This window comes from Oryzias melastigma, linkage group LG5 (assembly GCF_002922805.2).
Source record: "Oryzias melastigma strain HK-1 linkage group LG5, ASM292280v2, whole genome shotgun sequence".
Lineage (NCBI taxonomy): Eukaryota > Metazoa > Chordata > Actinopteri > Beloniformes > Adrianichthyidae > Oryzias > Oryzias melastigma.
Window position 1 is genome coordinate 22,008,677 of NC_050516.1, and position 23,804 is coordinate 22,032,480.

Genomic DNA, 23,804 nt, shown 5'->3' on the forward strand with positions numbered 1-23,804 from the left:
AAAAAACAGACTTGCAGTTGGGAAATTCACATTGCAATGCCAAATCACAAGAGAGGATCTGTGCTGGAAAAGTAGCATCAACCTGCAGCTCTGGGGCACAGAGCAGCCCTGTGCAGGAGGATACACTTCTCACCTTTTTGTTGATTTATTGAAATATATATGTATTATATTTAAAAAAGTCGAATTTCTGTGTGCTATTTACTTATTTTAAAATTAGGACATTTTATGAACTGATTTGGCGCGTCATTTGGGTAGAACAGGTGCGCAGGAGCATCTGCTGCTCTGTTCAGAAAACCATCTTCAGGAAAGGAAAAAATAAATAAAAACATCTAAAACAAGGTCAGCTTTTTTAATGCAATGCAATGTTAAAGGGAAGGAGGAGCGCGCAGCTTCTGTGCGTAAAAAATGATTTGCTTTCTCCAAAAGGACATATCCCAAACCAGAAATCCAGAAAACAGAGCAACAACAACAACACTGTCCCCATGCTCGCAGAGCGACGCGAGGAGCAGCAAGCAGCCTCACCCAGAAGATGAAGTTGAAGACGAAGAGGAGATATTTGACGAATTTCATCCCTCCCTGCACTTTGCTCATGATGCCGCCCGCTCGGTCCGGTCCGTCTCGGTTCAGGAATTGTGTTATCAGTCAGAGAGTGACATCAACCTCGCGCGCGGATGGAAGATCTGCTCACATGAAAGGAAGCATGCGCACAAGCTGCACGAGCTGCGCGCTAGTGCACCGCCCACCGCGATGGATGCACGGATGGATGGAGGGGGATGAGAGTCCTCCTGAGGGAGGTGTCAGATGATCCGTCAACAACACGACCAGGAGGAGAAGGAGGAGGAGGAGTGGATCAAAAAGAGCACAGCCAATGTATGTCGCTTTGTGAAACTAAACCTTCAGACTCAAAACAGAATTACGCATCAACATATGTGACCAAAGCGCGCATCACATCACCGCTGAGAACTGGAGCCATCTGGTATTTTTGTGGAGCTACAGGCATGAACCACTTCATATCTCCATATCACCTTTAAGCCAGGTTGGGAGTTTATCCTCCGTGAGAGAACAGTGTTTATTATGAAAATAAAGCCTCAGTGTGCACCTTAAACAGAGATCAGGAGCTTATGGATACATGATAGTATGAAAACCTGAAGTGATTCCCTAATAAAGAACTCAGGCTTTGACAGTGACAGAAGCTGTCAAAGCAAACTCCAGAAAACAAATCTTCAATTTAAATAAACAGTCATATATTCATTGGAAATAGGACTGATTTTACCAACAATTCAATTCGTATCATAATTTGAACACTCCAGGTGAACTTTTCCAGATTCCTTCCCAGATAATCAAGTATAAATGAAATATTTGTTCATAATATCTTGTATTGTTTTAATGGAATAAGCTTTAGTCCATTAAACTCATCATTTACTTGTACCAAAATAATGTTTCTTTCTTTCCCAAATGCTACAAAAAGTCTCAAATCAAGACATAAAGATGTGTGAGTTGTAGAAAGGGTTTAAAAATGAATGTTACATATCAAACGGCAGCTTTTCCGTATTCCCACAACATTGTGGAAAACATGTTTGTTGCCACTCTCCCACACCATAACTCAGGAGCAGATGGAGAGGTGGGTGTGAACTGCAGGCTGACTGGTAGTCAGCGGCTCAGCAGACTCATCTTGGTTTGCATTTCATGTGATATGAGTCAGTTAATGAAAACTGAGTGATTACAGTTTAAAAGTCTGCACTGAGCTGCAGCTTGGCAGCATTATAGACTAAGAATAAGTCATTTTGAACACCAATGATGCTCCTTTCTTATATAAGTACACATTTTATCTTCATCTGTACATTTTTTTGGGGTGTACATTTGTTTACAAAAATTGAAGCACTGTTCAATGGCTCCAGGCGATTTGTCTAAAGAAGAACAAACATGCCACGCTACAAAAACGCTTCTTTATTATCTGCTCCCACTGAGGCTACGAGGTCAGCTGGGGTTCACCCACTCCACTTCTCATGTTTGTGCTGCTTTTGTTTGCTGCACTGATGTGGGCAGGAAACAGCGAGACTACTGTCTAAGATGCAGCCAAGACCATCAGGCGATCGTTTCACTGTCAACACTCGTATTTTCATTCATTCATGACAGACGTACTGTCTAATGGTTTCAATGTGACCAAAAGTCGAATCATTGAGCTGCATTGACGTCAAACTAATATCAGTTGAGTCCCTCAACCGGAAAATGTTTGGAATGGAAGCAAACTCAGACCCAATCCCATATTTTGATTATAAATGTTCTACTACTGCCACTCTCTCTTGACGCTCTTCTTTAAATCTGCACTTCATTTTTTTGTGAAAGAATGACATTGCAAATTGGATAATAAAGAATAATATCAGAAAAAACTGCTGTTTTAAAGAGAGCAAATAATCCTGTTTTGGTACACAGATTTACGCATCACACAGCAAAATTAAACAAATGTGTTAGAAATAAGAGTTTTAAGAATGGTAGTTAGAAACATTGCACCAAACCACTTCAATGTCTCCATCTGGTGGACAGAGAGGGAACTGCACCACCAGTAGACCGTGATCCGTGTCATCAAATTAACCAAAAAACAATTCGCAATGTACGTCTATTAAAAAAATGTTTAATTTTCATTAAAATGTTATGTTCATTTTTTTTAAAAGAGAAACGTCAAATAAAAAAACACGTTTCAAGCAAACAATGAAGTTATCAGCACGCATGCGTAGCGCTTTTTTTGTGTGTGTGTTGCCAGGTTGGACAACTTCAAGACTAATTGACTTTTTTTTAATGATGAAATGTAAAAGAAACATTAGTAGGTGGGATAACAGAGTTTGTATTTCTTTTAGAATTGTTATATAGATTACAGAAAACACTGAGACAAAAAAATATATCTACAAAGAAGTTGACAATTATGGATTAAGAGCAATAAAGTCATTGCACTTGCCATGCTTGCAAAGTGTACTTCATAATTTAAAATCTTATGTTCTCCACTTAAATTTTTCTGTCGATTTCCCTCAATACCAGTTATGATATTTATCATACAATAATAATATGTCCTTTATTATTTTATTTCTTTGTTATGTTATTTGTGTTAGACTTTCTTTTTTTTTCTTATTTTTTTCTTTCTTTCTTTTTTTTTTTTTTGGCAAACGACAGATCAAAATGTTATCAATCAATGTGGGTATGTTGTTTTATTGTAATATTTTGAATGAATTCCCAGAAGATCAGGAGTTTCTGTCCAAAGGAGTCCAGAAAAGGCCAAAATCCATCATTTCTGCATGTTGAAGACAGTCCAGAGGAAAAGGAAATAGATAGAAAACCAGAAGTTGACTTAATGAAATCAAAATTTAGAGTAGACCCTGTCCAAATTTTAGGCCAGTACAAGGTGAATGTGTTATGGCAACATGCAAAAATTAAAGTAAATAACAAAATAAAATAATGATAAAATAAATTAATAATGCACATTAAGTCACTCTTGCAGGACAGCACAAAGGTTAAAATATTTCATCCAAATTAGAGACATTTCTAAAGAAAACCTTACTTTGTTCCACCAACATGCACAACCATTGGGGAGCTGACAACCAGGAAGTAGGCGGGGCTGGGCACAGTGCATCAGACCCCCATAGTGATTGGGAGATTGAGTGCAGCTACATAGACTGCTGCTACATTTAGTTTTTAAAGGTGAGTAAAGTCAACTATCCTGAAGATTTAACATTTTGATTTTTTTGTCATAAGCGTAATAAAACACAAAAATGATTAAAAACTTTAGTATATTGAAGCTAATTAGAGAGATCCATTTACTTAAGTGGATTCTTATCCTTGAGTCCTTCTTACATCCCAAAATCACTTGTCTCAAACATTTCTGTCTCATTCACATGATGGAGGTGATAGTTTTAGGATTCTTCTGTCTGAAAGCTTTTGTTCCCCAGAAGACAAAGAAGAGGAATGTGATTAGCAATCAGGAAGATCAAATCTAATGTTGAAACGAGTGAACCAAATCAAAATGAAGGATGAAAAACAGTTAAAAAAGAAACAAAAAATATCACAACACGAGATATGGGAAAATGATTAAAGCTTTAAATAATGGGCTATCTTAAAATGATATATATAAAAATCAAAAGTCTCTTTTTCAAAGCAAGTTTGAGCATCTTGAGGATCATTTTGTTGAATTTCTGCCTTCAGGAAAACAGATGCAGAAAGCCCTTTTAGTTTTTGGGTTAAGGCCATTGTGAGCACTATATTTTGTCCATAATAGAAAAAAATAGGTTAGTTTTGCGGAAAAAAATGTATTCCTAAAATTCACACCAAATTCTTTCATTGAAGTATGGACTCAAATATCAAATCAAAATGTTTTTCACTCAGGAATTTTACTGAGGATATCCCATAGGCTACATCTCCACTTTCATCGCTAAATTTATTGTATTCTCTCTTCATCCATGATTGTGCTCAATTTTTAGGAAAACTGTGGCAAAACCCACCACCTACTTAGACCCTATTTATCAACTCTGATGACTGAAAAGAGTAGAAACCCATTTTCTTAAAAATTTCTCATCTTAGAGTGCTCATAACATGTATTTTATAATGCTCTCGTTTGCATTGTTTTTACATTTTTTTTTAAGTAACCACATAAAAAGTAGGATTTTAGCCATTTTTGGCGAGATTTATGCCCCATATTAGCTGAAAAAGTTAGTCAGATCTGGCAACCCTACTAGCTTTAGCATTAGCCATCAGTAACTTTATCAAGCCCGGCCTTGAGGAATTGATTAACAATTTAAGATTCGATTATTGTATTAGGATCCAAATTTGTTGAGAAGTATCACTTTTAAAATGTACATATTGCTATTATAATTCAGCGACGCTATTTAAAAAAAAATATATTAATAAATCATTATGTGTCGCATTGGCAGTCATACCAGTGTTTGTCCAGTAGAGGGCGGTGTTGAGCTGAATTTGCTCTGCATCAGCTGAATGAAACCACTTGAGGTATTAATAAAAACTTCTCCTGTCAAGAGCCAGGGAACAACTTTTGTTTTATAAAAGTCTGTAAATTCACTGTACACTTTAAAATATTTTGAATTTAAAACAATAAATAATTAAATAAGTAAAAGTCAACTCAACTTTTGTAATTTGCTGGCAGTAAAAAGTGCAAGTTGGTGCAAAGAAAACATAAAATAATGGCTTAAATTGGGAAGTTATAAGCTGATATTTAAGAAGTTCTGTGTTTGTAAGATAAAATACTCAAAATGAATAAAATATTGACTTTAAAACAAAGTTTGAATTCTGCCTTATAGACACCTTCACCAACGCTCAGTGCAAATGTTTGTATTATTTTAATAAATAACATTCACAACATCATTTGTACACATGGTTTGCTTATATCAGGCCTGGGTCAAATTGTATTTACACATTGTTTCTGGATTACATTCGTTTTCCCCAGCGAGTATAGTGTTCTGCAGGACAGTTTTATGTGAAGAAGAAAAATATTGAGAGTGGCCTTACTGTGTCGCCCTATAAATTCTGCAGGCTGCCGCTAGAGTCACAAGCTTTACCTCCTCCTGCTGGTAACCGCATAGGTTTAGTCTGAGCTGTTTGGAATCAAGTCACATGCCCTCGTAAACTAAATTGCTCCATTTACGGAAGCTGGAGTTTACGATGCAGCTGTGTTTGTGAGTCAAACTCTTTTCTGTGTCCAGAAAATATCTGAAAAGCATAAAACCAAAACCTGCTGGAGAACTCTCCATAGAGTTAATGGAAAGTTAGCTTGGAGAATTGAGTTAGTTTTTTGGAATTAAAAAAATAGCAACAATTAAGCAGAGCTTAAATTAATTAACATAAACAATACTGCAGTTGCACAACTGTCTGTAGACGAGATAAGCTGCTTTTTGAAGACTTAAGCTACGTTCACACCTCAGTAACGCAAGTTCAAGCAGCCACTTCCAATAAAAAATCTATGCATGTTATGGGCTTCCATGTCCAAAACTCGACATGTTTTATAAACTTTATGCGCCAATACACAAGTTTCGAAGCCTCTACATACAAAAACGGACCACGTGATGAAAGTTAAGCCAGTTCAACCAATCAGGGACTCCGATTTGGAAGTGAAGCATGGATGTCGTTCTGTTGAGTTAATGTAAATGCCAACCGCTTGGAAATTGATCACGGAGAAAGTCATATTTTGGGGTCTGTCTTTCATGTATCGCAGTAGAACAGTAAAAGACAAAGCCTGAGGTAAGGTTTGCAACGCTTTGACATTTCACTCCAAGTCTCTTCAAACTATATGTACACGCGCTAGTATCTGGTTACAACAGTCCAGTGTGAACATCATGTGCTAAAGACATGTTCAAAAACTCACGTTCAAAAGCCCACGTTAGCGCGTTTTTGAACAAGCAACACATGCTCAGTGTGTACAAAGCATTATGGCAAAACATTTAGATCTAACTTTAGATGTAACTGGACAAAGAAGTAAAAACTAATTCTTTTTAACACATTCTCAATCCCAAATCGTCATATATGGACATATTGTTGGGGCCCCCTTTGGGTCACTTTTTAACGATTTGGGTGTCCATAACCTGTCGTTTTTTTCTGTGCTGGCTGTTCCCATTAAAACAAGGATCTCAAATCCTCAGGACGAGGTAACAAATGCAGCACCGGACACAGTGACAAATACAGAATCAGACGCGGAACCAGAAGAGGTATATAATGTGGTGACAAACACGAAACCGAATGCAGTACCGGACGTAGTAACGAACGCAGTAACGAACGCAGTAACAAACGCTGAACCAGACGTGGTACCGGACGCGGTAACGAACACAGTACTGGACGAAGTAAATTAAACGTGGTACCGGACGCAGAACTGGACGCAGAACCTGACATAATAACGAACACAGTACCGGATGCAGTAACAAATGTTGAACCGGATGCAGTACCAGGCGTGGTAATGAAAGCAGAAATGGATGCGATAGCAAAAGCAGTACCGGAAACGGACGCAGTACTGGATGCAATACCGGACATGGTAATGAATGCAGATCAGGACCTGTTACCAGAAGCAGTACCGAACACAGTATCGGACGCGGTAGCAAACACAGTACCAGACGCAGTACCGGACGCGGAACCAGTACCTCGTTAGGGCAAGAGGTTATAGGCACCATTTCTGCGTTAAAATACTGTTTAAAGGTTAGGGTACCAATACCGATACCGGTCCAGTCCGCATCCTTGTACTGGTCCGTGTCCCGAGGGCTGGGGACCCGTGAGTAGTGTATGCATTTTTCCCTGTCTGTGGCCTGGTACCAAGACGCCTTTGGATCAGAACCTGTTCGTGGCCCAGAGGTTGAGGACACCTAAAACATCAAAAAGTGACACAGACGGGCCCGAGCCAAACGTCCACACATGACAAGTTAGAGGTGAGAATGTTTGTAATATCTCAAGATCTTTCTCACAAACATAAGGACTTATAGATGTAAACTGCAACTAACTCATGAACCCCATCATGAACATTTCAAACAGTTCAGAGAAACAGTTTGAGTGTTGCTACCTCAAAAAATCATTAAAAACACTTTAGAAAATTATTTTTTCCTACATGTCAAAATCAATGATTCTTGGGTAGACTTGGTTCAAATATGCAAAAATGTAGAAGATTCTGCCGAGTATTGAGATACCTACCTCACAAATGAACAGCAGGTGTCCATTTCATATTGAAAACTGTTAATTTGACACCCAAATTCACACCCAATAAGGACAGCAATCTTCAACTCTGTTGTAAACCACAGAAAAAACCTACAGAAGATTAATACTTGCATCAGGTGAAAAACTAAATCTCCACAAAGCAGCTCCAGATACTCTTTGACCCAGGTCTGATGTATGTCCTTACAGTCCATATACTTAAACATATAGCAATAATTTATTTTGTGCAGAGAGTGAGGTCTTTGGTGATAATTTATGTCGACACAACTGTTTGCATGTTAACGTGTCTGTGTATTTACAGTATATGCACACGCGTGTGCAGGAAAAGTCTTCATGGCCGCCAGGACTTGCGGCTGAGCACACACACGCATGCCACGTTGATGCGTATGAGCCTCCACGCCACCAGGTTCTTGAATGAAGTGAGCGCCCGGACGAAGGTGTGCGAGTTGGTGCAGTAGGAGTTCCAGTGTCTCGCATCGATTCCTAAACAGCTCGACCTTCCCGAGTGAGGGCTGTTACACGTGGTCTCAAAGAAGTACTGCTTCTTTTTGACATTGTTGATGTTCACGTCGGGGAGAACCGTGACTTCGTGGCCTAGGATGTCCGTGGCTTTGGTCTTGTTGCCCACCCAGACGCTAACACTGTCACACACCGAGTATTCTCCCCGGTGCTCCTGCCGCGGCTCCTCCGCTTGCCTGCGGCTCCTCCTGTTGGCTCTTTGTGGCTCTGATGGTTCTGCATCAGGAGGGTGAGAGCTGAAAAGCACTCTGGGTGAGTGGTATCTGCGCTTGGTGAAGAGCTTCGGGTCCACGATGGGGATGGAGTCGGGGTTTTGGTTTGCCGTTGCGGCTCTGGATGACCCCCGGGTGATGGCGGCCACGGCCTGGCCACTCAGGAAGAGCAACAGGACCAGCATGGACGACCTCATGGGCGCACAACCTGAGAACAAGGACAAATGTCAAATCCAGCATTTTACTTCCCTCTTTGAGTAGGTCTACAATATAAAACATACATATTATATTTCCCTCAGTTTTTAAAAAACAAGCCACGTCAAGCAGAACTTAGTTTACGTTTTTGCTTTTAATTCAAAAGTAATGCAAGAAGTATGAAGAGCTGCCATCATCTTTCATGTAAAGGAATTCCCGGCAGAGAAAACCTAGAGGAACCACAGAAACATAACACAGATGGAGCAGCCAAGGTAAACAAGTTTTACTTTACCGCAACTTTTCAGCTCAAACAGCCTATGGCTTCGTCCTAAAATCATTTGTGACACGTATGTACACAATCTTACTTCTACTCAAAGAGGCCTCTCTAGAGAAATAAAAGATAACTACAAAATACATCCACTTATACTGCTTCAACTACTACTACTACTAATAATAATAGTAATGATAGTAATTTGATAGTAATTAAACAGGGAAAACACTAAATACAATATTTCATTTACACATTTAAGTTTTTTCTATACATGCAAAATACAGTTGAATGTATTTTTATCAGTTAATGTTTAATTGAGTAAATCTTCTTAACCAAACTGTCCTCTTCTGAGGTCACTAGTCGTATCCTTGTAGGAAGGTGATGTACACCCTGCACAGATTGTCAGTCTGTTGCCAGGTGACACAATCATTCACTACAAATCTCACCCAATCATTGAACCCATGGCGCATGTGTGTCTGGAATACATGTTTTCCCCATGCATGCACACAGAAAGGTCCCAGGTGGGAATTGAACCAGGGGCCGTCTAGAGCGCTAACCACTGCACCAGCGTGCAGCCCTTGAATTCCGTAAATTGTTATGTAAATGTTGCTCACACTTTTCACAGTGTTGGAACCGATTACTCAAGCAGTGTTAGTTTTAACCCTTTAACACTCGAGGTGTCGTCGTCGGTGAGGTTTACGTAATCACAAAATCTTTAATATACTGTAACTTTTCAGCGTAATTCCAGCAGATTCTGAAGGAGAAAAGCGGCTTTTCTCCTTCTGCTGGAACTACGTTGATCGTGTTAACGGTTGAAAAGTTAAAGTAAATCAACACTTGAGCTGCGGTGTTAAAGGGTTAATGTCTCCCTTATGAGATGCTAATGACCTTCATCTGTTGTGTCCAGGTCTTTAGCTCATCTTGCTGTTCTCAATTTGCTCTCAAGAAGACAAACTCATTCCTTATACATGTGATCTCCCACAAAACTGGACCATAAATCTTTTAGGATGTCGAAAGTCTGTTTTTGCTTTCTACAATAAAATCTTTGGGGGATTAAAAAATCTTTTTGTTCCTGTAAAACTTTTGTCATCCAGAGTAAACACTTATATTTTGTTCATTGTGAGGTTAATTAATAAGAATGTATAGTAAACCACACACTCCATGACACACACTGATTAAAAAAAACCTTCTGTCTGCCGCGATGAAAGGTCAAAATCATTATTAGGCAGGAAGGAAACAAAAATCAACGCTGAGGGTATAAAACAGATTTAGACACAAAAACAGGAGGTGGATTAACATTTAATAACATATTTACCTGCAACAGTGAGAGCATTGTTATAATTACATCCATAAAGTGGAGGAAACTATACTTATTTCCATGAGTCTGCTAATAATACTCTTAAAGGTCACATCGAGCAGCTTTAAGCTGAAATTGAGGACTCAAGTGTTTCTATTCAAAAACTGTAAAGCAATTATCTTTTGTAGTTTAATTTTATGGCAGGTTTCTTTAACCTCATTTATGTGTGTGGTTTTCAGTTGAGATTTATTAGAAAGATTCACAGATGTGTGTGCAGCTAATTAAAATGTCATTAGTTGTAAAATGATGTAAGTTTGTTCAAATGATTATATTTTGGGGGAAAAAAAGGATGTTTGACTGTTAGTTGTGATTAGAGGTGATCAGGTTTCTTGAGTTATTAATCTATAAGAGCTTTTTTAATCTTTTCATTTAAATGGAAAGTTTCATTTTGAGGACAGTCATGAAATATTAAAAGCTGTCGTGAAACACCTCCGAAATTCTATTAGTTGAGCTTGGAACTATTAACCTTGTGACAGAAGGACAAGGCGTCCGTTACTCAGACCATCAAAAGCACATTTAGCCTCGGTATCTGAAAAATGCAGTTTTAAATAATTCTGAAAAGAATTTATCTTTCTTTATAACATGTAAGGTCAAGGTTTGTAAGGTCTCTGCTTTTTGATTTGTTCAAATCTACAGTGCAAGAACAGTGAGTTACTTGCTGTACTCCCAAACACAAACCTTATCAACAGTGAGGCAGAGATCCCAGCAGCCTCACAAGTGATGGAGTAACTGTCATTTATGGTTAGCATGAAATGACACCTGTGAGCCTTATTTGACACGGCACAACAGGAAAAACGGTTGTGTTAACACCTGAGGTGGCTGTGCCAGCACGACCTGTCAGTGTATTATAAGCTCTGTTTGCTGAGTAGATCAGGAACATTTGTGAATTTATGCTGTTGCTGCAAGTAATCAACACTGTTGGAAAGACTGTAGTAAACAAAAAAATACAGAATAAAGTAATTTGACCACAGATAACATTTGTATAAAATGCATTTATGTTGTGATGCTTGTAAGGTCTCTTTGACTAACATCATGTCAGCCCTCTTACTTGTTCCATTATTTTGTAAAACAGAACAATGATTGAAATATAAAGCAAGCGTCTTTATAAAATAAGAAGACTTAGAAGAACTTGTTCAACAATATATTTTTGTTTTCTTCATGACATCCAGAAAGATTCATATCCAATCAGAGGAAAGGCAAACAAATCTTAAGTTTATGGAGAAGACCCCAGTAAAAGCAACAATATTGTGTTAGTTACGTATTCATTTATTTTTTTCCTTTCCATTAAAATCTGTGGGACGGATGGAACCTTACTGGTTTGCAAACAGATCACAGTTTCAAGTCCAGTTGGGCCACATAGGGCACTGAGCATAAAACTAAATGCCCCATTATTGAGCAAAATCCCGTTTTGCCTCGGGCGCCATGCAGCCAAAGGCCAGGGCTGGTTGGGAGTTACAGGTATTTTGAATATGCTAACATGGCTAACATGTAGCTGTATTTTATGGTGTGTTTTTTTATGTGTTACTAAAGAAGTTGGGAGTTAGCTTAAGCCCAGTAAAGTTTGTTTTGACAGCATCAGTCTGGTTTAGCAAACTAGGTTGGGAGTTACATGTATTGTGAACACGCTAATGTGGCTGATGTGTAGCGTGTTAACAAGTTCAAGAGTTACTGTGAGTTAATGCTTCTCATAGTTCGGTGCACCTTAGACAAGTTTAAAAATAGACTTCCTGGGGCTGGAAATTTGGTAAAACTTTTTTTTATAGTTTCTCTCCCCAGTTTATTTTCTCTTTATCGTCTATGTGTTGTCACGGTGTAGTCTGTCTGATATATTTTCTACCTGGTTCAGTCAATGACTTTTTTCCTGTTCAGGATATCCAGTTACTACAAAGGTTCTTGTTTGTGTTTTTTTCATGCACGAGCTCACCACCTCTCCTCTGAAATGGGATTCTTTAACTTCACATCATGTGACAGAGTGATGTGAGCAGTCAGAGACACAGCTGGAGGGGTTATTTCACTGGTTGAGTGCTCCACAAAGAGGCAGTAAACTTGGCCTCAAGGCAACTTGGGCTCCAGCCTTCGGACCTTTAGCTGCATGGCTTTTCCCCGACCCCAGATGGAGGGAAAGTGGGCTCTGGGAAACATTGTGGATGCAAACCCAGCTCCTCACCACTTCAGCAGAGCGAGATGATGTGTTAGAGGAGGTCCAGCTGGCTTTCATTTGTACTGTGGCTTGACAATCTCTACTAGGGAAAAGAATGTGGATAGTTGAGGGGGTTTTGAACGTTTCTTGACATTGAGCCTTGATTTGTAGACTCAGAATTTCTGGACTTCTGGCTCATCCTGAAAAGGAACATCATCTTAGTCACTGACAATATTTCCGTCTTGAGACTCCCAGATACATTTGACTTGAAGCAGTCTGAAATCAGTCAAAAGTTACATTTCATTAGCACAAACCAAAATACCTTTGGTCCTTTTGGAGCTGAAGTTCATGGTGATCAACACCGTGGTCTGCAGCTGTGCTTCTGTGTCTGAGTTAGCAGCACACGTCAAGCCTGAACTACTATCCAGCATATTCCATGAATGCCCCCTGGTGTCCTTCATCACATGGACCAGGAATGGACTTCCTCAATAACTGGAACCTGCCTTAGTCATCTGCGGGGGCAGCTATAATGACCCCCGAAGGTTGGTTAAAAGTACTAGCATGGCCTTCGAAGAAAAATCAGCACTTTGGTTTTCTTTATCACTTTAAGAGAGATAGTTTTAATTCAATTTGGGATGCCTGGTGAAGTGACAATAGTTTGCGGTAGTCTTGTTTTCCTGGGAGATCAGGTTGACCTCAAATTAGGCAGACTGACCTGTCTAGATAAACTGAAAAATGTAAAAAAAAAAAAAAACCTGTGTTCCCATCAGAAATGAACATTTTACATGTTGGTTCTGGTTTTCCACCCTGATGATCGCCAGTGAAACCACACTATTCTTATTTTGAAATGTGTAGTAGAAATTGTAGCTGGCACTCAGCCAAACCATTCACTCATGTTGAATGTGGTTCTTAAAGACCCGCTTTGATAAAAATTGTGCTTTTGGTGTTTTTAACATTTTCTTCCATTTTCAGATGATGGAGGACATTTATAGAGAAAACTAATCTTAAAATTATGTTTCTGAGCTGTTTCATTTTTTTTAAATGAGTTATCAAGCAGGCCACAAGCTCCCTGCTCCTCTTTCTTTCGATGCATCCACTTGTAGACAACTAGATCCATGTACGTCTTTGTTTTCCTTGTCTGACCTGACACCTTGTTCCAATTTTTTTCACCAATAATGACAAATTGGGGTTTCCAAGGGGCTGTAAGCTAGTTGGAGAGAGGGTAAACCAGGGGTGCCCAAATCAGGCATCAAGGGCCTGTGTCCTACATGTTTTCTATGAAACCTGCCATTGAAGCTCCTTATTGGCTAAACACGCCTGATCCAGGTAATTAAAGGTAGATAAAGCAGGGTTTTTGGAAAACCAGCAGGAGGCCGGCCCTCGGAGCCATTTGGACACAACTGGTGTAAACAGATGGATGATGGGAATTTGGGGTGGGGCTACTCTGCGCCAATAAATCTGCTCACGACTCAAAGGCAAATTTCTAATGAACCCCTACCGCTCTCCAGAAACTATGTCTTAGAAAGTGGCATAATTTTAATTTATAGACCTCTGGGAACGCTTTTACAGTAGATCAAAAGATGATTGGAGTGGGACTTTAGGGTAAAGATGTATTTGCAATGGTGAAACAGTAAACATTTAAGGACACTAAATGGCATAGAAATCAATCTATCGAGTTATTCCATCCATCTACAAAGAACACTTCGTTTTACCAATATAAAAATATTGGCCAAAACATTTCAAAAAGGCCAAACGGCATGTTTGAACACAAGAACATGGTTGGCAATTTTCATACCTTTTCAGTGTTTCCACGTGAACCGTATCACCTCTGAGGCTCCTATAGGATGTAATTAGAGCTCAGTGTGCTCCGAGTGCCTCCTGCCATCAGGGCTGGCTGCGGGCCCCCATGTAGTACACCTCTGCCCCCCTCTGCTTCCACCTTTCAGTCCTGATGAGAGACGAGCAGAGAACCTGTCTCAGTTGGCTCATAAACCCACTGTAAACACATGCACTGCGAGAGCAGTACGGGAAGAGAGAGTTCATATGCCTTTCCTGCTCACTATGTTGTCACATACTGAACAGGCTGCTTTAAAAATACAGAGCAATGTCTTTAGATTCATTTATAGACCAACACAAAACATCATTATGTGATGGACACACACAGATTACTTCTATATAAGTGCATCACAAAGTTGGTGTTTACTCGATGTTTTGCCTCCATTTACTTCATTAATTTTATATTAACAAGTATTGTAAGTTTTTTTTTAATATTTGAATTCCCAGAAAGTAAACTTCAAACATTTTTACATCATTTTGTCACTGTGCTCAGCTTACCCCAAACAAAACACTGTATCAGATTTTACCCTCCTTAGTGTCCACTGTTAAGCTGACATTTAATAAGCGAGAGAATATCTGGAGGATGAACCAGTGCCCTCAAAAGAAGCTGATTTAAAACTCGATCACGTTTCCCCGTTAATTCCTCTGCATGTTTGCGAGCGATTGCTTGAAAGCTTTCCTGAGAAACTAACAGTGTGCACGATACGGAGCGCTTGCAAAACGCAAGAATGCAGGCTCCATTTAAACAAAAGTTTATGGGCTGTAAATCTAAATGACTGTGGTGTACTCCTGTACAGAACAGCACAGAAGGTGTTCGGTGAGAGACGGCTCTGGATTTTACAGAGTTTAATTGGATGACCTCAAAACCGCAGCGCTGGCTCTTTAAAGAAGGGCCCTTTACATCAATTGGGTTTAACATGGACATTTGCTTAAAATGGTCATTATTTTTGTAATTAGCATGGAACAATGCCGACAATACCACGGTGAAAGACTCGCTCAAATCATCTTTTGATCTATTGCAGAGGCGTTTCCACCGGTCTTTTAAGTTTACAGTTTTCAGCCAAAATTAAAAACAAAAAGTTGTTTTCGTGGACATAGTTTCTGCAGAGCGGCAGTAGTTCATTAGAATTCGCCTCTGAGTTGTGGCTGTTTGTGTGGAGCAACCCCGCCCCCTCTTTTCCTTCCCATTGCTAAAAGCTCTGTTTACGTGCTCCCTCTAGCTCACAGCCCCTCACCCCCTCACAACCCCAACCTAAGATTATGTGGAACAAAAATGGTGAGCAGTATGGAGCTATCCAGTTTTGATCTAGAAGCCGGAGTGGACGAGGATAATGAAGACACACATGGATCTAGATCTACTGCAGTGAATGCAGAGTGGAGCAGGCAGCTAGGAGCCCATCACAAGTTTAATGTAACAAATAAGCTCTTTTTCAAACAACATCTCTTGTCTACTCCAGATTCAAAACAATTTGAATAAAGAAATACTCAGAAATTCAATTTAAGCTGAATTTTCTTTGTATATGTCCTGTACATCAGAAAAATACCGCAAGAAGACCAAAAGCATGATTTTAATTGGAGTGAGTCTTGTTATATGGTCTGTAAAATTCAAAGCAAAACTTGAAGTTTGCACTGATTGTCATGATTTGTGATTTTTAGCTAAAGCAAATCTTTTACTTTTTAACAAGAAAGCCCAAAACTCATCAGTTGCAACATTCTGGATAGGATGAAAACATTTTTTAGTCTAAAATATCTACTCTCAACTTTCAATCGCACATAAAACAAATGATTTACTAATTATTTATCAGTAAACCCTAATGATCAGGAAAAAGTTCAAATGTAAGCATTAAAATTAAGAAAGTAAAAGCCATAGTAAAGTGCCAATTTGAATTATACTGTCTTCGTATGCTTAATGTGGAGCAGGATTCTGCGCTTTAGTTCAATGATGAAGACATTTTAGCATTCTGATTCATGGTGGTCATTAAACACTACAGTGGAAAAAATCGAAGTTCAAAAGTTCAAAAGTAGAATTGAGCTCATGTGTCTGCATCCACATAGACTCATAAAGCTGTTCTTTGACATATGTTTAAGCTCTGATACATTATCTGCTACTTTTATGTTAGTATCTCATTTGCATAATGAGAATAATTAACTTATTATATCCTGTTGATGCAGAGCTCATATTCACAAGCAATTATAAAAGTCATTTGCAATTACTCTTTAGATTGCTAGGCATTTGAAAGCACAGTGATATCAAACATAATATTTTATCTTCCTTTTCCTTTAATGATTTTCTTAAATCTTTTTTTCTCTAATTGTTATTATGTTCTGAATTCTTAAAATTGATTCTTTAAAATTTACACTGTGTACTAAAGAGCTATTCCATTAAGGCAGTAGTTTTATTTAGAGACCCACTCTGATGAAAACTGAGTTTTTGCAGCATTTTTCTCATGATGGAGGACATGTAAAGGAAATTAAGCTCAAAATTGCATTTCTGAGTATTTTTTTATAAGAATTGTTTTGAATCAGGAACAGAAAATGAAACATGCTGTTTGAAATTGGTCTATTTGTCAAGCTACACTCAGAAGGCCACAAGCTCTGTGCTATACCTCATCCTGATGTATCATCTTGGAGACAATAGATCCATTAATGTCTTTGTATTCTGCATCCAAACTGCAATCTTGCTTGAGACTGATTGGCTGGTTAGATCCAATATTGCTCGCCATTTTTTCTTCTTTTTACAAGTGATGTTAAACTTGGTGTCTGAGAGGTTGTGTGGGAAAGAGTGTAATCAAAGGGATGATGGGAAGAGTGGGCAAGCTTTCTGGTGAAATATTGCTGCTCTGCAGAAACTGTCCTAGAAAATGACACGTTTTTTGGATTTTTTTTGGCTAAAACAAGCATAATCATAATTAAAAGATTATTGGCAACACTTTAGCAATAGATCAAAAGATGATTGGAGTGGGACTTAAATGAAACCTCAAAGTTTTTATTTTATTTTTTTTACTTTTGTAAATCTATGTTCTAAAATGAACATCTCTGACATTCTTTCTTTCCCTTTCTCTTCTTGTCAAGACCTGACTGGCCATCCTGAACCACTGACCTACAAATCATTACCTCTAATGGAGCCAGTTTAATGAACCCTATCTGACTGATATGCAGGCTGGGCTGGTATACAATCCAGTCTCCAGACTATCTGCCCTCTTCAGAAAAAAAAAAAAAAATGACTGGAACTTCATTCATACGTTAAAAGTCACAGTGTCACTGTGGTAATCTGATCCACCAGAACTGACTTTCATTCAAAGACAATGGGAGGTGCAGGTGACTTTATCTACAAGCCAGCAGAGGGATTTGAATGACATGCTGCTGATTATGTTGCTTGTGCCAAAACGCTCACACGCTGAACTTGTCTTTGTGCAAAGTTTAATCCTTTAAATAATTCATTTTCAGAGAAATACACCATTTAAAGCTGTTTGCCATTTTGCTTTTCTAATGAGGCAAAATCAAGTCAAGAGTCTTTATTGTCATTTATGCAGAGCAAAATGGCATTTCTGCCAGCAGCTCTTTGCTAAAAAAAATAAAGAAAGAATAAAATAAATAAAGGTGCATTACAGATAAATGGTGCAGTAGAAAAAAGTGGACATTGCACAATACTTAAAGTGCAGAAAGAACATAATAAATAAATCAGCGCTCAGTGAGTTGAGAGTTATTGTTCAGTCTCTTGCCTTGAATTTGGCGTGGGTGGATGGATGGATGGGAAAATATTCCCATCAATAGGTGTGACAATGTAAACAAGAAAATAAACCTTTCAGGTCATGAGGACATTGTATTACCACACGTTTGCAAATCCAGACAATATTTTAGTTTGGTCTGGGACTGCAAACATGCAATGCTTTTTTTGTTGTTTCATTGTGCTGTAGTTTGACCAGCAAAATTCTGAGGACACATCAGGAAGATCTGTTAAAAGGGCAATTGTGAAAGTATTTATACATATATAATAAGAAAACAAAAGAACTTTACACAAACACTAAGATATCAAGCATGTTTAAGATTGCAGAATGCCGAAAATTAAACCTTTCACTGTGAAACAGTTGTAGGAAATTGCATTTATGGTACGTTTATTACTTTTTCAGATAAAAAAAAAAACTATTTGATGTCATATGTGTATTCAAAATGTGAAAAATAGCTTTCAAATATAACAAATGTATTACTTTATCTCAAATTAGGGCCTATATGGAGCTCTACTTAGATCTGTGTAACACCAAAATATATTTTTGACCATTTAAATTTTGTCTTAAGACATAATTTAGCATCAAATCATAGATTTGCTGAATGACCGAATTAATATTTTTCATTTTAACCTCTTTTGAACAAACCCCTAAAGCTGTACATCATGAAGTGAGATTTGAAACACACACTCTGTAAATGGCAAAACAAGTCGATCTCTTCATGTTGAAACAAAGCTTGTTATTGCATCATTCTGACGGAAAGGAATCCCCTAATTAGAAGTCGCTGTGGTTCAGTTGTTGTGTTTTCATTGGCTATGCAAAGACAGGCAACGATAAAGCAATAGCAATGTTGTTACTATGGCACCTGATCATTATACTCCCTACATTCTCAAGAGATTATTCTACTGTAAGTTAAAATCATAGGCAAAGATCTTCAGCAAATGGAAATAAAACAATCTGTGTCACTAATTTTTTTTCTGCTAAACTAGTAAAGCAATATTTCGTGACATGTTTTACATTTGTGCAAAAAGTTCTCGATTGTCCAGTCTATTACGATGAAAGTGAGTTTAGTTTGTATTGTTGCTCCCTTTGGAGATGTGGTTGCTCTATTAGGAAAGATATCTTGTGTCAAGCCGCCCACTTTGTGTTTTAATTGGATTGTCTTTTGACAACGAACGCAACATTTCCAAGCTCTAAGACAGAGCACGAGCGAGGGAGAGACGTCAGTTCACTTATTTTTGAAAAGATGCTTGACAACACCAAATTTAAGTTAAAATCTAAAAAAAAAAAAAAATATATAGAAATATATAATCTTTTTGGCTCTGCAATGGACTCTTGAATTGTCTGCCTTCACCTGAGAGTAGCTGGGTATAGGCTCCAGCAACCCTGTGACCTTGAATAAGGAATACGTGGGCATAGAAAATGAATGAATGGAAGGATTTTGTTATTTTGTGACATAAAAGTTATGACTCAAGTAAAAAAATATATATAAAAAAAATCACAGACTAAAATATGCACTTTCACTCTTCATTGTAGTATATACTAAAAAAACAAACTCATTCACGTTCAGGTGAACTGTGTGTCACAAAATGCAGCACCAGACATCACTCTGAGCGGAGTCAAATAATGTCATGGAAACAAGCTTATGCAAGCTAAAAACAAAATGCTTTGCTATAAAAAATGAATTTAACCAAATTATGGGAAGATGCACAGCCATAAAATGTGTTTTTTATCCTTGCAACCAGTTTGATTTGTTTATTAGTTTTTTTGCAACTACTGTTTCTTCCCTGTCTGTAAATGAAGAAAAAAAAGTAAAATAGGGATAATGACGAGAAAGTAAAACCCATAATTTTTTGCATTTTCTTAACTGCTCTCCAAGCATTTAGCCGAGTCAATTTTGAGTTTTACTTTTATCAAGCAGCTATGTAGGAAACCATTTCAAACACCGCACTGCCGCCAGTGGCAGTTAGCTTTGATTTATGACAGATGTGTGCAATCTTCTCTGCTGAAAAAGCCAGAGTCAAGCCAAAGACATCATCAGAAAATAATCTGACAATCCAAAACTTTTAGTGATGAAAAAACAAACATTAAACGTTCAGTGCCGACAATCTGGCTTCAGCTTTTGGATTTGCATATTAGAGTTTGTTTTCATGTGATGCAGCCGTATTTATGAATCCGATTTTGATGAATCCAGCTGCTGACAACTCAAATTGTAACACAGAGGCAACAGAGGTTGAATTGTGATGCATTAACACACTCGTTAGTTGCAATATATATTTATTTGACCATAAAAAAGTATTGCTAAAGGAAACGTCATCTAATGAGGCCTTTGTTTGGTCTGCAGTAAGAAAACACAAGAGTTTCCAAACACACAAACATCTGAGGCGGTACTAGGTGCTGTTCTCTTCAGTGGCCGACAAACTTTGGTTTGTGCTCAAACTTTAGCAGAAGTTGGACAAACTCTCCTTGAAGGTTATATTTGTTGTTTGCCTTGATGGACTTTAAGGGTAAATTCCAGATCTGATATGGCTTTCAGTTTTTGGACGCAGTGGTTGTTTTCACTTCACTGCTAACTTCAGAAATTGTTTGGCCAGACTTTCACATCTTCCTTGACACTTGGCCGATGTTGTTCTTGAGTTTATTACTGTCATAATAAAGAACAGATCCTTTCAAAAGTGCCAGACACACAGAGTGCCAGACGTGTCTTTTGTCAAGATTTTCACTGGAAAATACTGCACTTAGCATTATGCACCAGACTTACACCCAAAATTAACATAATAATAGTGCCATTTCCCATGAAGTGTAGTTATGAAAAGGCTGGCTAGCATGTGTGGAATAATTAATTTGACTAAACTCTTAAAGGAGCAGCCAGATCGGGAGTCCAGAAAACACAAATATAAATAGAACCCTGAGTTATCAAACATAAGATTGGATTCATGAGTCAAGCGGGGAAACAATCTGTTTTGGAAGAGGGACGAGAAAAGACATTATCATAAAAGGCAGCACAAATAGAATTTAGATGGCTTAGACAAATATAATTATGGAAATATCTCGAAACATCACAGAAAATCAACACAGTTTTACATCAGTGTCACTGGTCCCCACACAGATTTCGCAGACTGTTCTGTTTGCTGCTGCTGTTTTAAAGCTGTAGCTGTCATTTATCTGCATCTCTGATCATTTTTTCAAACTTTTCTAAAACTGGTTTGGTTTTCTAGGACATATTTCCTGCAGAGCGTCAATGGCTCATCAAAAATCTGCCTCTGAATTGTGAGCAGAACTGTTGGTGCAGAGTAGGCCCGCCCATACTTCCCATCATCCGATGTTTATACGCTCTCCTGCAAGCTTACTAGGCCACATAGAACCAAACCTAACATTACCGGTGCACCAAAAATGGCAAGAAATATCAGAGCTATCCAGCCATGCAGTTTTAAAGCAGATACCTGTTCAGATGAGGAAAACAAAGACGTACATGGAAGTACAAAGAATGGAGCGCAGCGGGGAGCTTGTGGCTCGGTGATTCAGGCTTCTACAACAAACTAGAAGCTTTTTCCAAAGTAATTTCTACTTCTCATTTACGCCAATTTGAATCAAGTCATACTCAGAAATGCAATTTCAAGCTTAATTTTCTCTATATGAGTCCTCCATTATCACAAAAATGCCACAAAAACATGTTGCAAAAACAACAAAAACATTATTTTAATCTAAAAATCTGGATCTGGATCCTAAAATTAAGAGATTTATGAACAAATCTCATTATTTTCTGATTCTTGTATGTGTTTAAGAAGACATTAAAAGTGAAAATGATTAAAATAGAAATTCCCATAAAGAAAACGTAGAAGAAAGTTACATGTTAGAGAACATGTGTCAAAGTCAAGGCCCGAGGGCCGGATCCGGCCCACCGGGTTATTATATCCGGCCCTCCAGATTATTTTATTTTATTATTAATAGCCTGATGTAATCTTGCACTTAAATCTAACTTGTATAATTTTGACGATATATTTTTACAGAGGGTAAAATATTAAAAGTTATTTTATCGTTTAAGTTGATTTCTTCTGGAATTATATTCCTGCATGTTTTTATTCATAGTAATGTTAAAAAAGTTATATTTTTCAAGTTTTAAAAATTTAGTTTTAGTTTGTTAAATAAATGTTTATCCAGTTCAGCCCGCCACCTAAGGTGAGTTTTGGATTTTGGCCTCCTGTACGATTGATTTTGACACCCCTGCTTTAGAGTATGTTTTACAACATGACCTGACAGTTGTTTTATAAGGATATTTTTACAGGAAGTTGAGACTTTATCTGCAATTGTGCTGACAACAGACAAGCTTAATACATTTTTGACGTGTTTACTAATGCAAATGTTGGGATGATTAAAAAAAAGGGAAAAGTATTACATTTATGCTGTGTATTATTACTGGCAGTAGAAAAGGTAGAACAGCTAAATAATTTTGTCTCTTTGTGCCTTCAGAGCTTGAACATCTTTTCAGTGTCACAACACTGAAAATTACTGCTGACCAAACCTTTCTTGGAAGAAATTCAAGTCTTCTAGTGTAAGATTTTATTATACAGTAAAATAAAGCTGATTTGAAAAAAGAAAAACAAATTAAAATTAAAAAAATAAGTCATTTTAATTTAAAAAGTTTTGATATAATTATTTTAACCCAATTCATCTCAATGGAAAACTTCAATAATTCTATTATAATACATTAATTTCTGCTTAGAAAACTACAAACAGGTAATACGAGATTACATAACATTTCAAGCCAAAGCTTCTTTAGCTGGAAATGCCTTGTTGGTAGAAAATCATTTAGCATCAATATAACTATTGTAATGAACATTTATGGTTTTAATAAAAATATTTATTTCACTACACTTCTTTATTGTTTTTATTTTAGCTCAGTCTATAGTTTTTTTTGTTAAAATTTAGACAAAATTAAAATTAAAAATCGTTGTTGTAGTTTTAACAAAAATATACATTTGGAATTAACTTGTTTACCCAGGATGTCTACGCTATGGTGTGCATTGGGTGAGCTGAAACTGACAGAGCATCCTTAAATAATCCATCCATCCGTCCATCCATCCGTCCGCCCATCCCTCTGACCGTCTATCCATCCATCCACTCATCCATCCGTCCAACCATTTCCTGCCTTGTCCTGTGCAGGGTCATGGCAGTTGCTGGGGCCTATCCCAACTACTTCAGGTCGAGGGGGGTGCACTAACCTATAAGCATGCTTTTGTGTCTGTGTGTGTGTGTGTAAGGGGGGTGAGGACCCACACATGCATGGAAACTCCACATAGAGGAGACCCAGCTGCAACCTGAACCAGGGACCTTCATGCTGTGAGGCAGGAGTGTAAGCCAGCACATCCCCATGCAGCCCACTTCAACAAAGCCCATTTTCAGTCAAAATAATAGGTTTCCAACTTTTAGCTGCACAGTTAGAGTTAAAGTGTTTTGGCCGGGGCTTCCAGTTTTTTCGCTTCCTGTGGTTAGTGTTTTTAAAGTCATTGTTTAAAAAAATCTATTCACAGCATGTGCTTTATGTCCACGCCTTTGCAGCTCATCAGACCTTTGACATTTACAGACCCTTTTGGGGCAATAATTTCATAGCAGCATGTATCTGCATCTACATAATGAAATTTTTACAACTTTTCCAACAATTGAACGCTTCAATGTATATTTTTATAATAATTTGCTTCGTGCAGTTGCAGATACTTTGCTTGACCCCTTGGGAAAATATAAATTAAATTACAATTTAAATCTAGTATAAATGTGGTAGAAATGGTGTATGTGGTGGATCATTGTAGTTGTTGTTGTTGGAAAAATGAATGAAGAGAGAGTCAGGGTTCACATACTGTGT

At 37.9% G+C, this 23,804-nt stretch overlaps 2 protein-coding genes across 2 annotated transcripts in view; both read right to left on the bottom strand.

The window, feature by feature from the left end:
• tspan2a (tetraspanin 2a) overlaps positions 1-876 on the bottom strand; it is a 10,079-nt gene extending 9,203 nt beyond the window's left edge. The window contains exon 1 of the mRNA XM_024271058.1: positions 523-876. Within this exon, the coding sequence (XP_024126826.1) occupies positions 523-591 (69 nt within the window). The 5' untranslated portion in view covers positions 592-876. The remainder of the gene's footprint in view (positions 1-522) is intronic.
• A 6,527-nt stretch (positions 877-7,403) lies between these two features.
• On the bottom strand, positions 7,404-14,324 carry ngfb (nerve growth factor b (beta polypeptide)). Its single transcript, XM_024269182.2, has 2 exons — positions 14,179-14,324; positions 7,404-8,628 (listed from the first exon to the last, which is right to left on the bottom strand). The coding sequence occupies exon 2, from the start codon at positions 8,615-8,617 to the stop codon at positions 8,021-8,023; it is 597 nt and encodes a 198-aa protein (XP_024124950.1). The 5' UTR covers positions 8,618-8,628; positions 14,179-14,324; the 3' UTR covers positions 7,404-8,020.
• Positions 14,325-23,804: the final 9,480 nt, after the last annotated feature.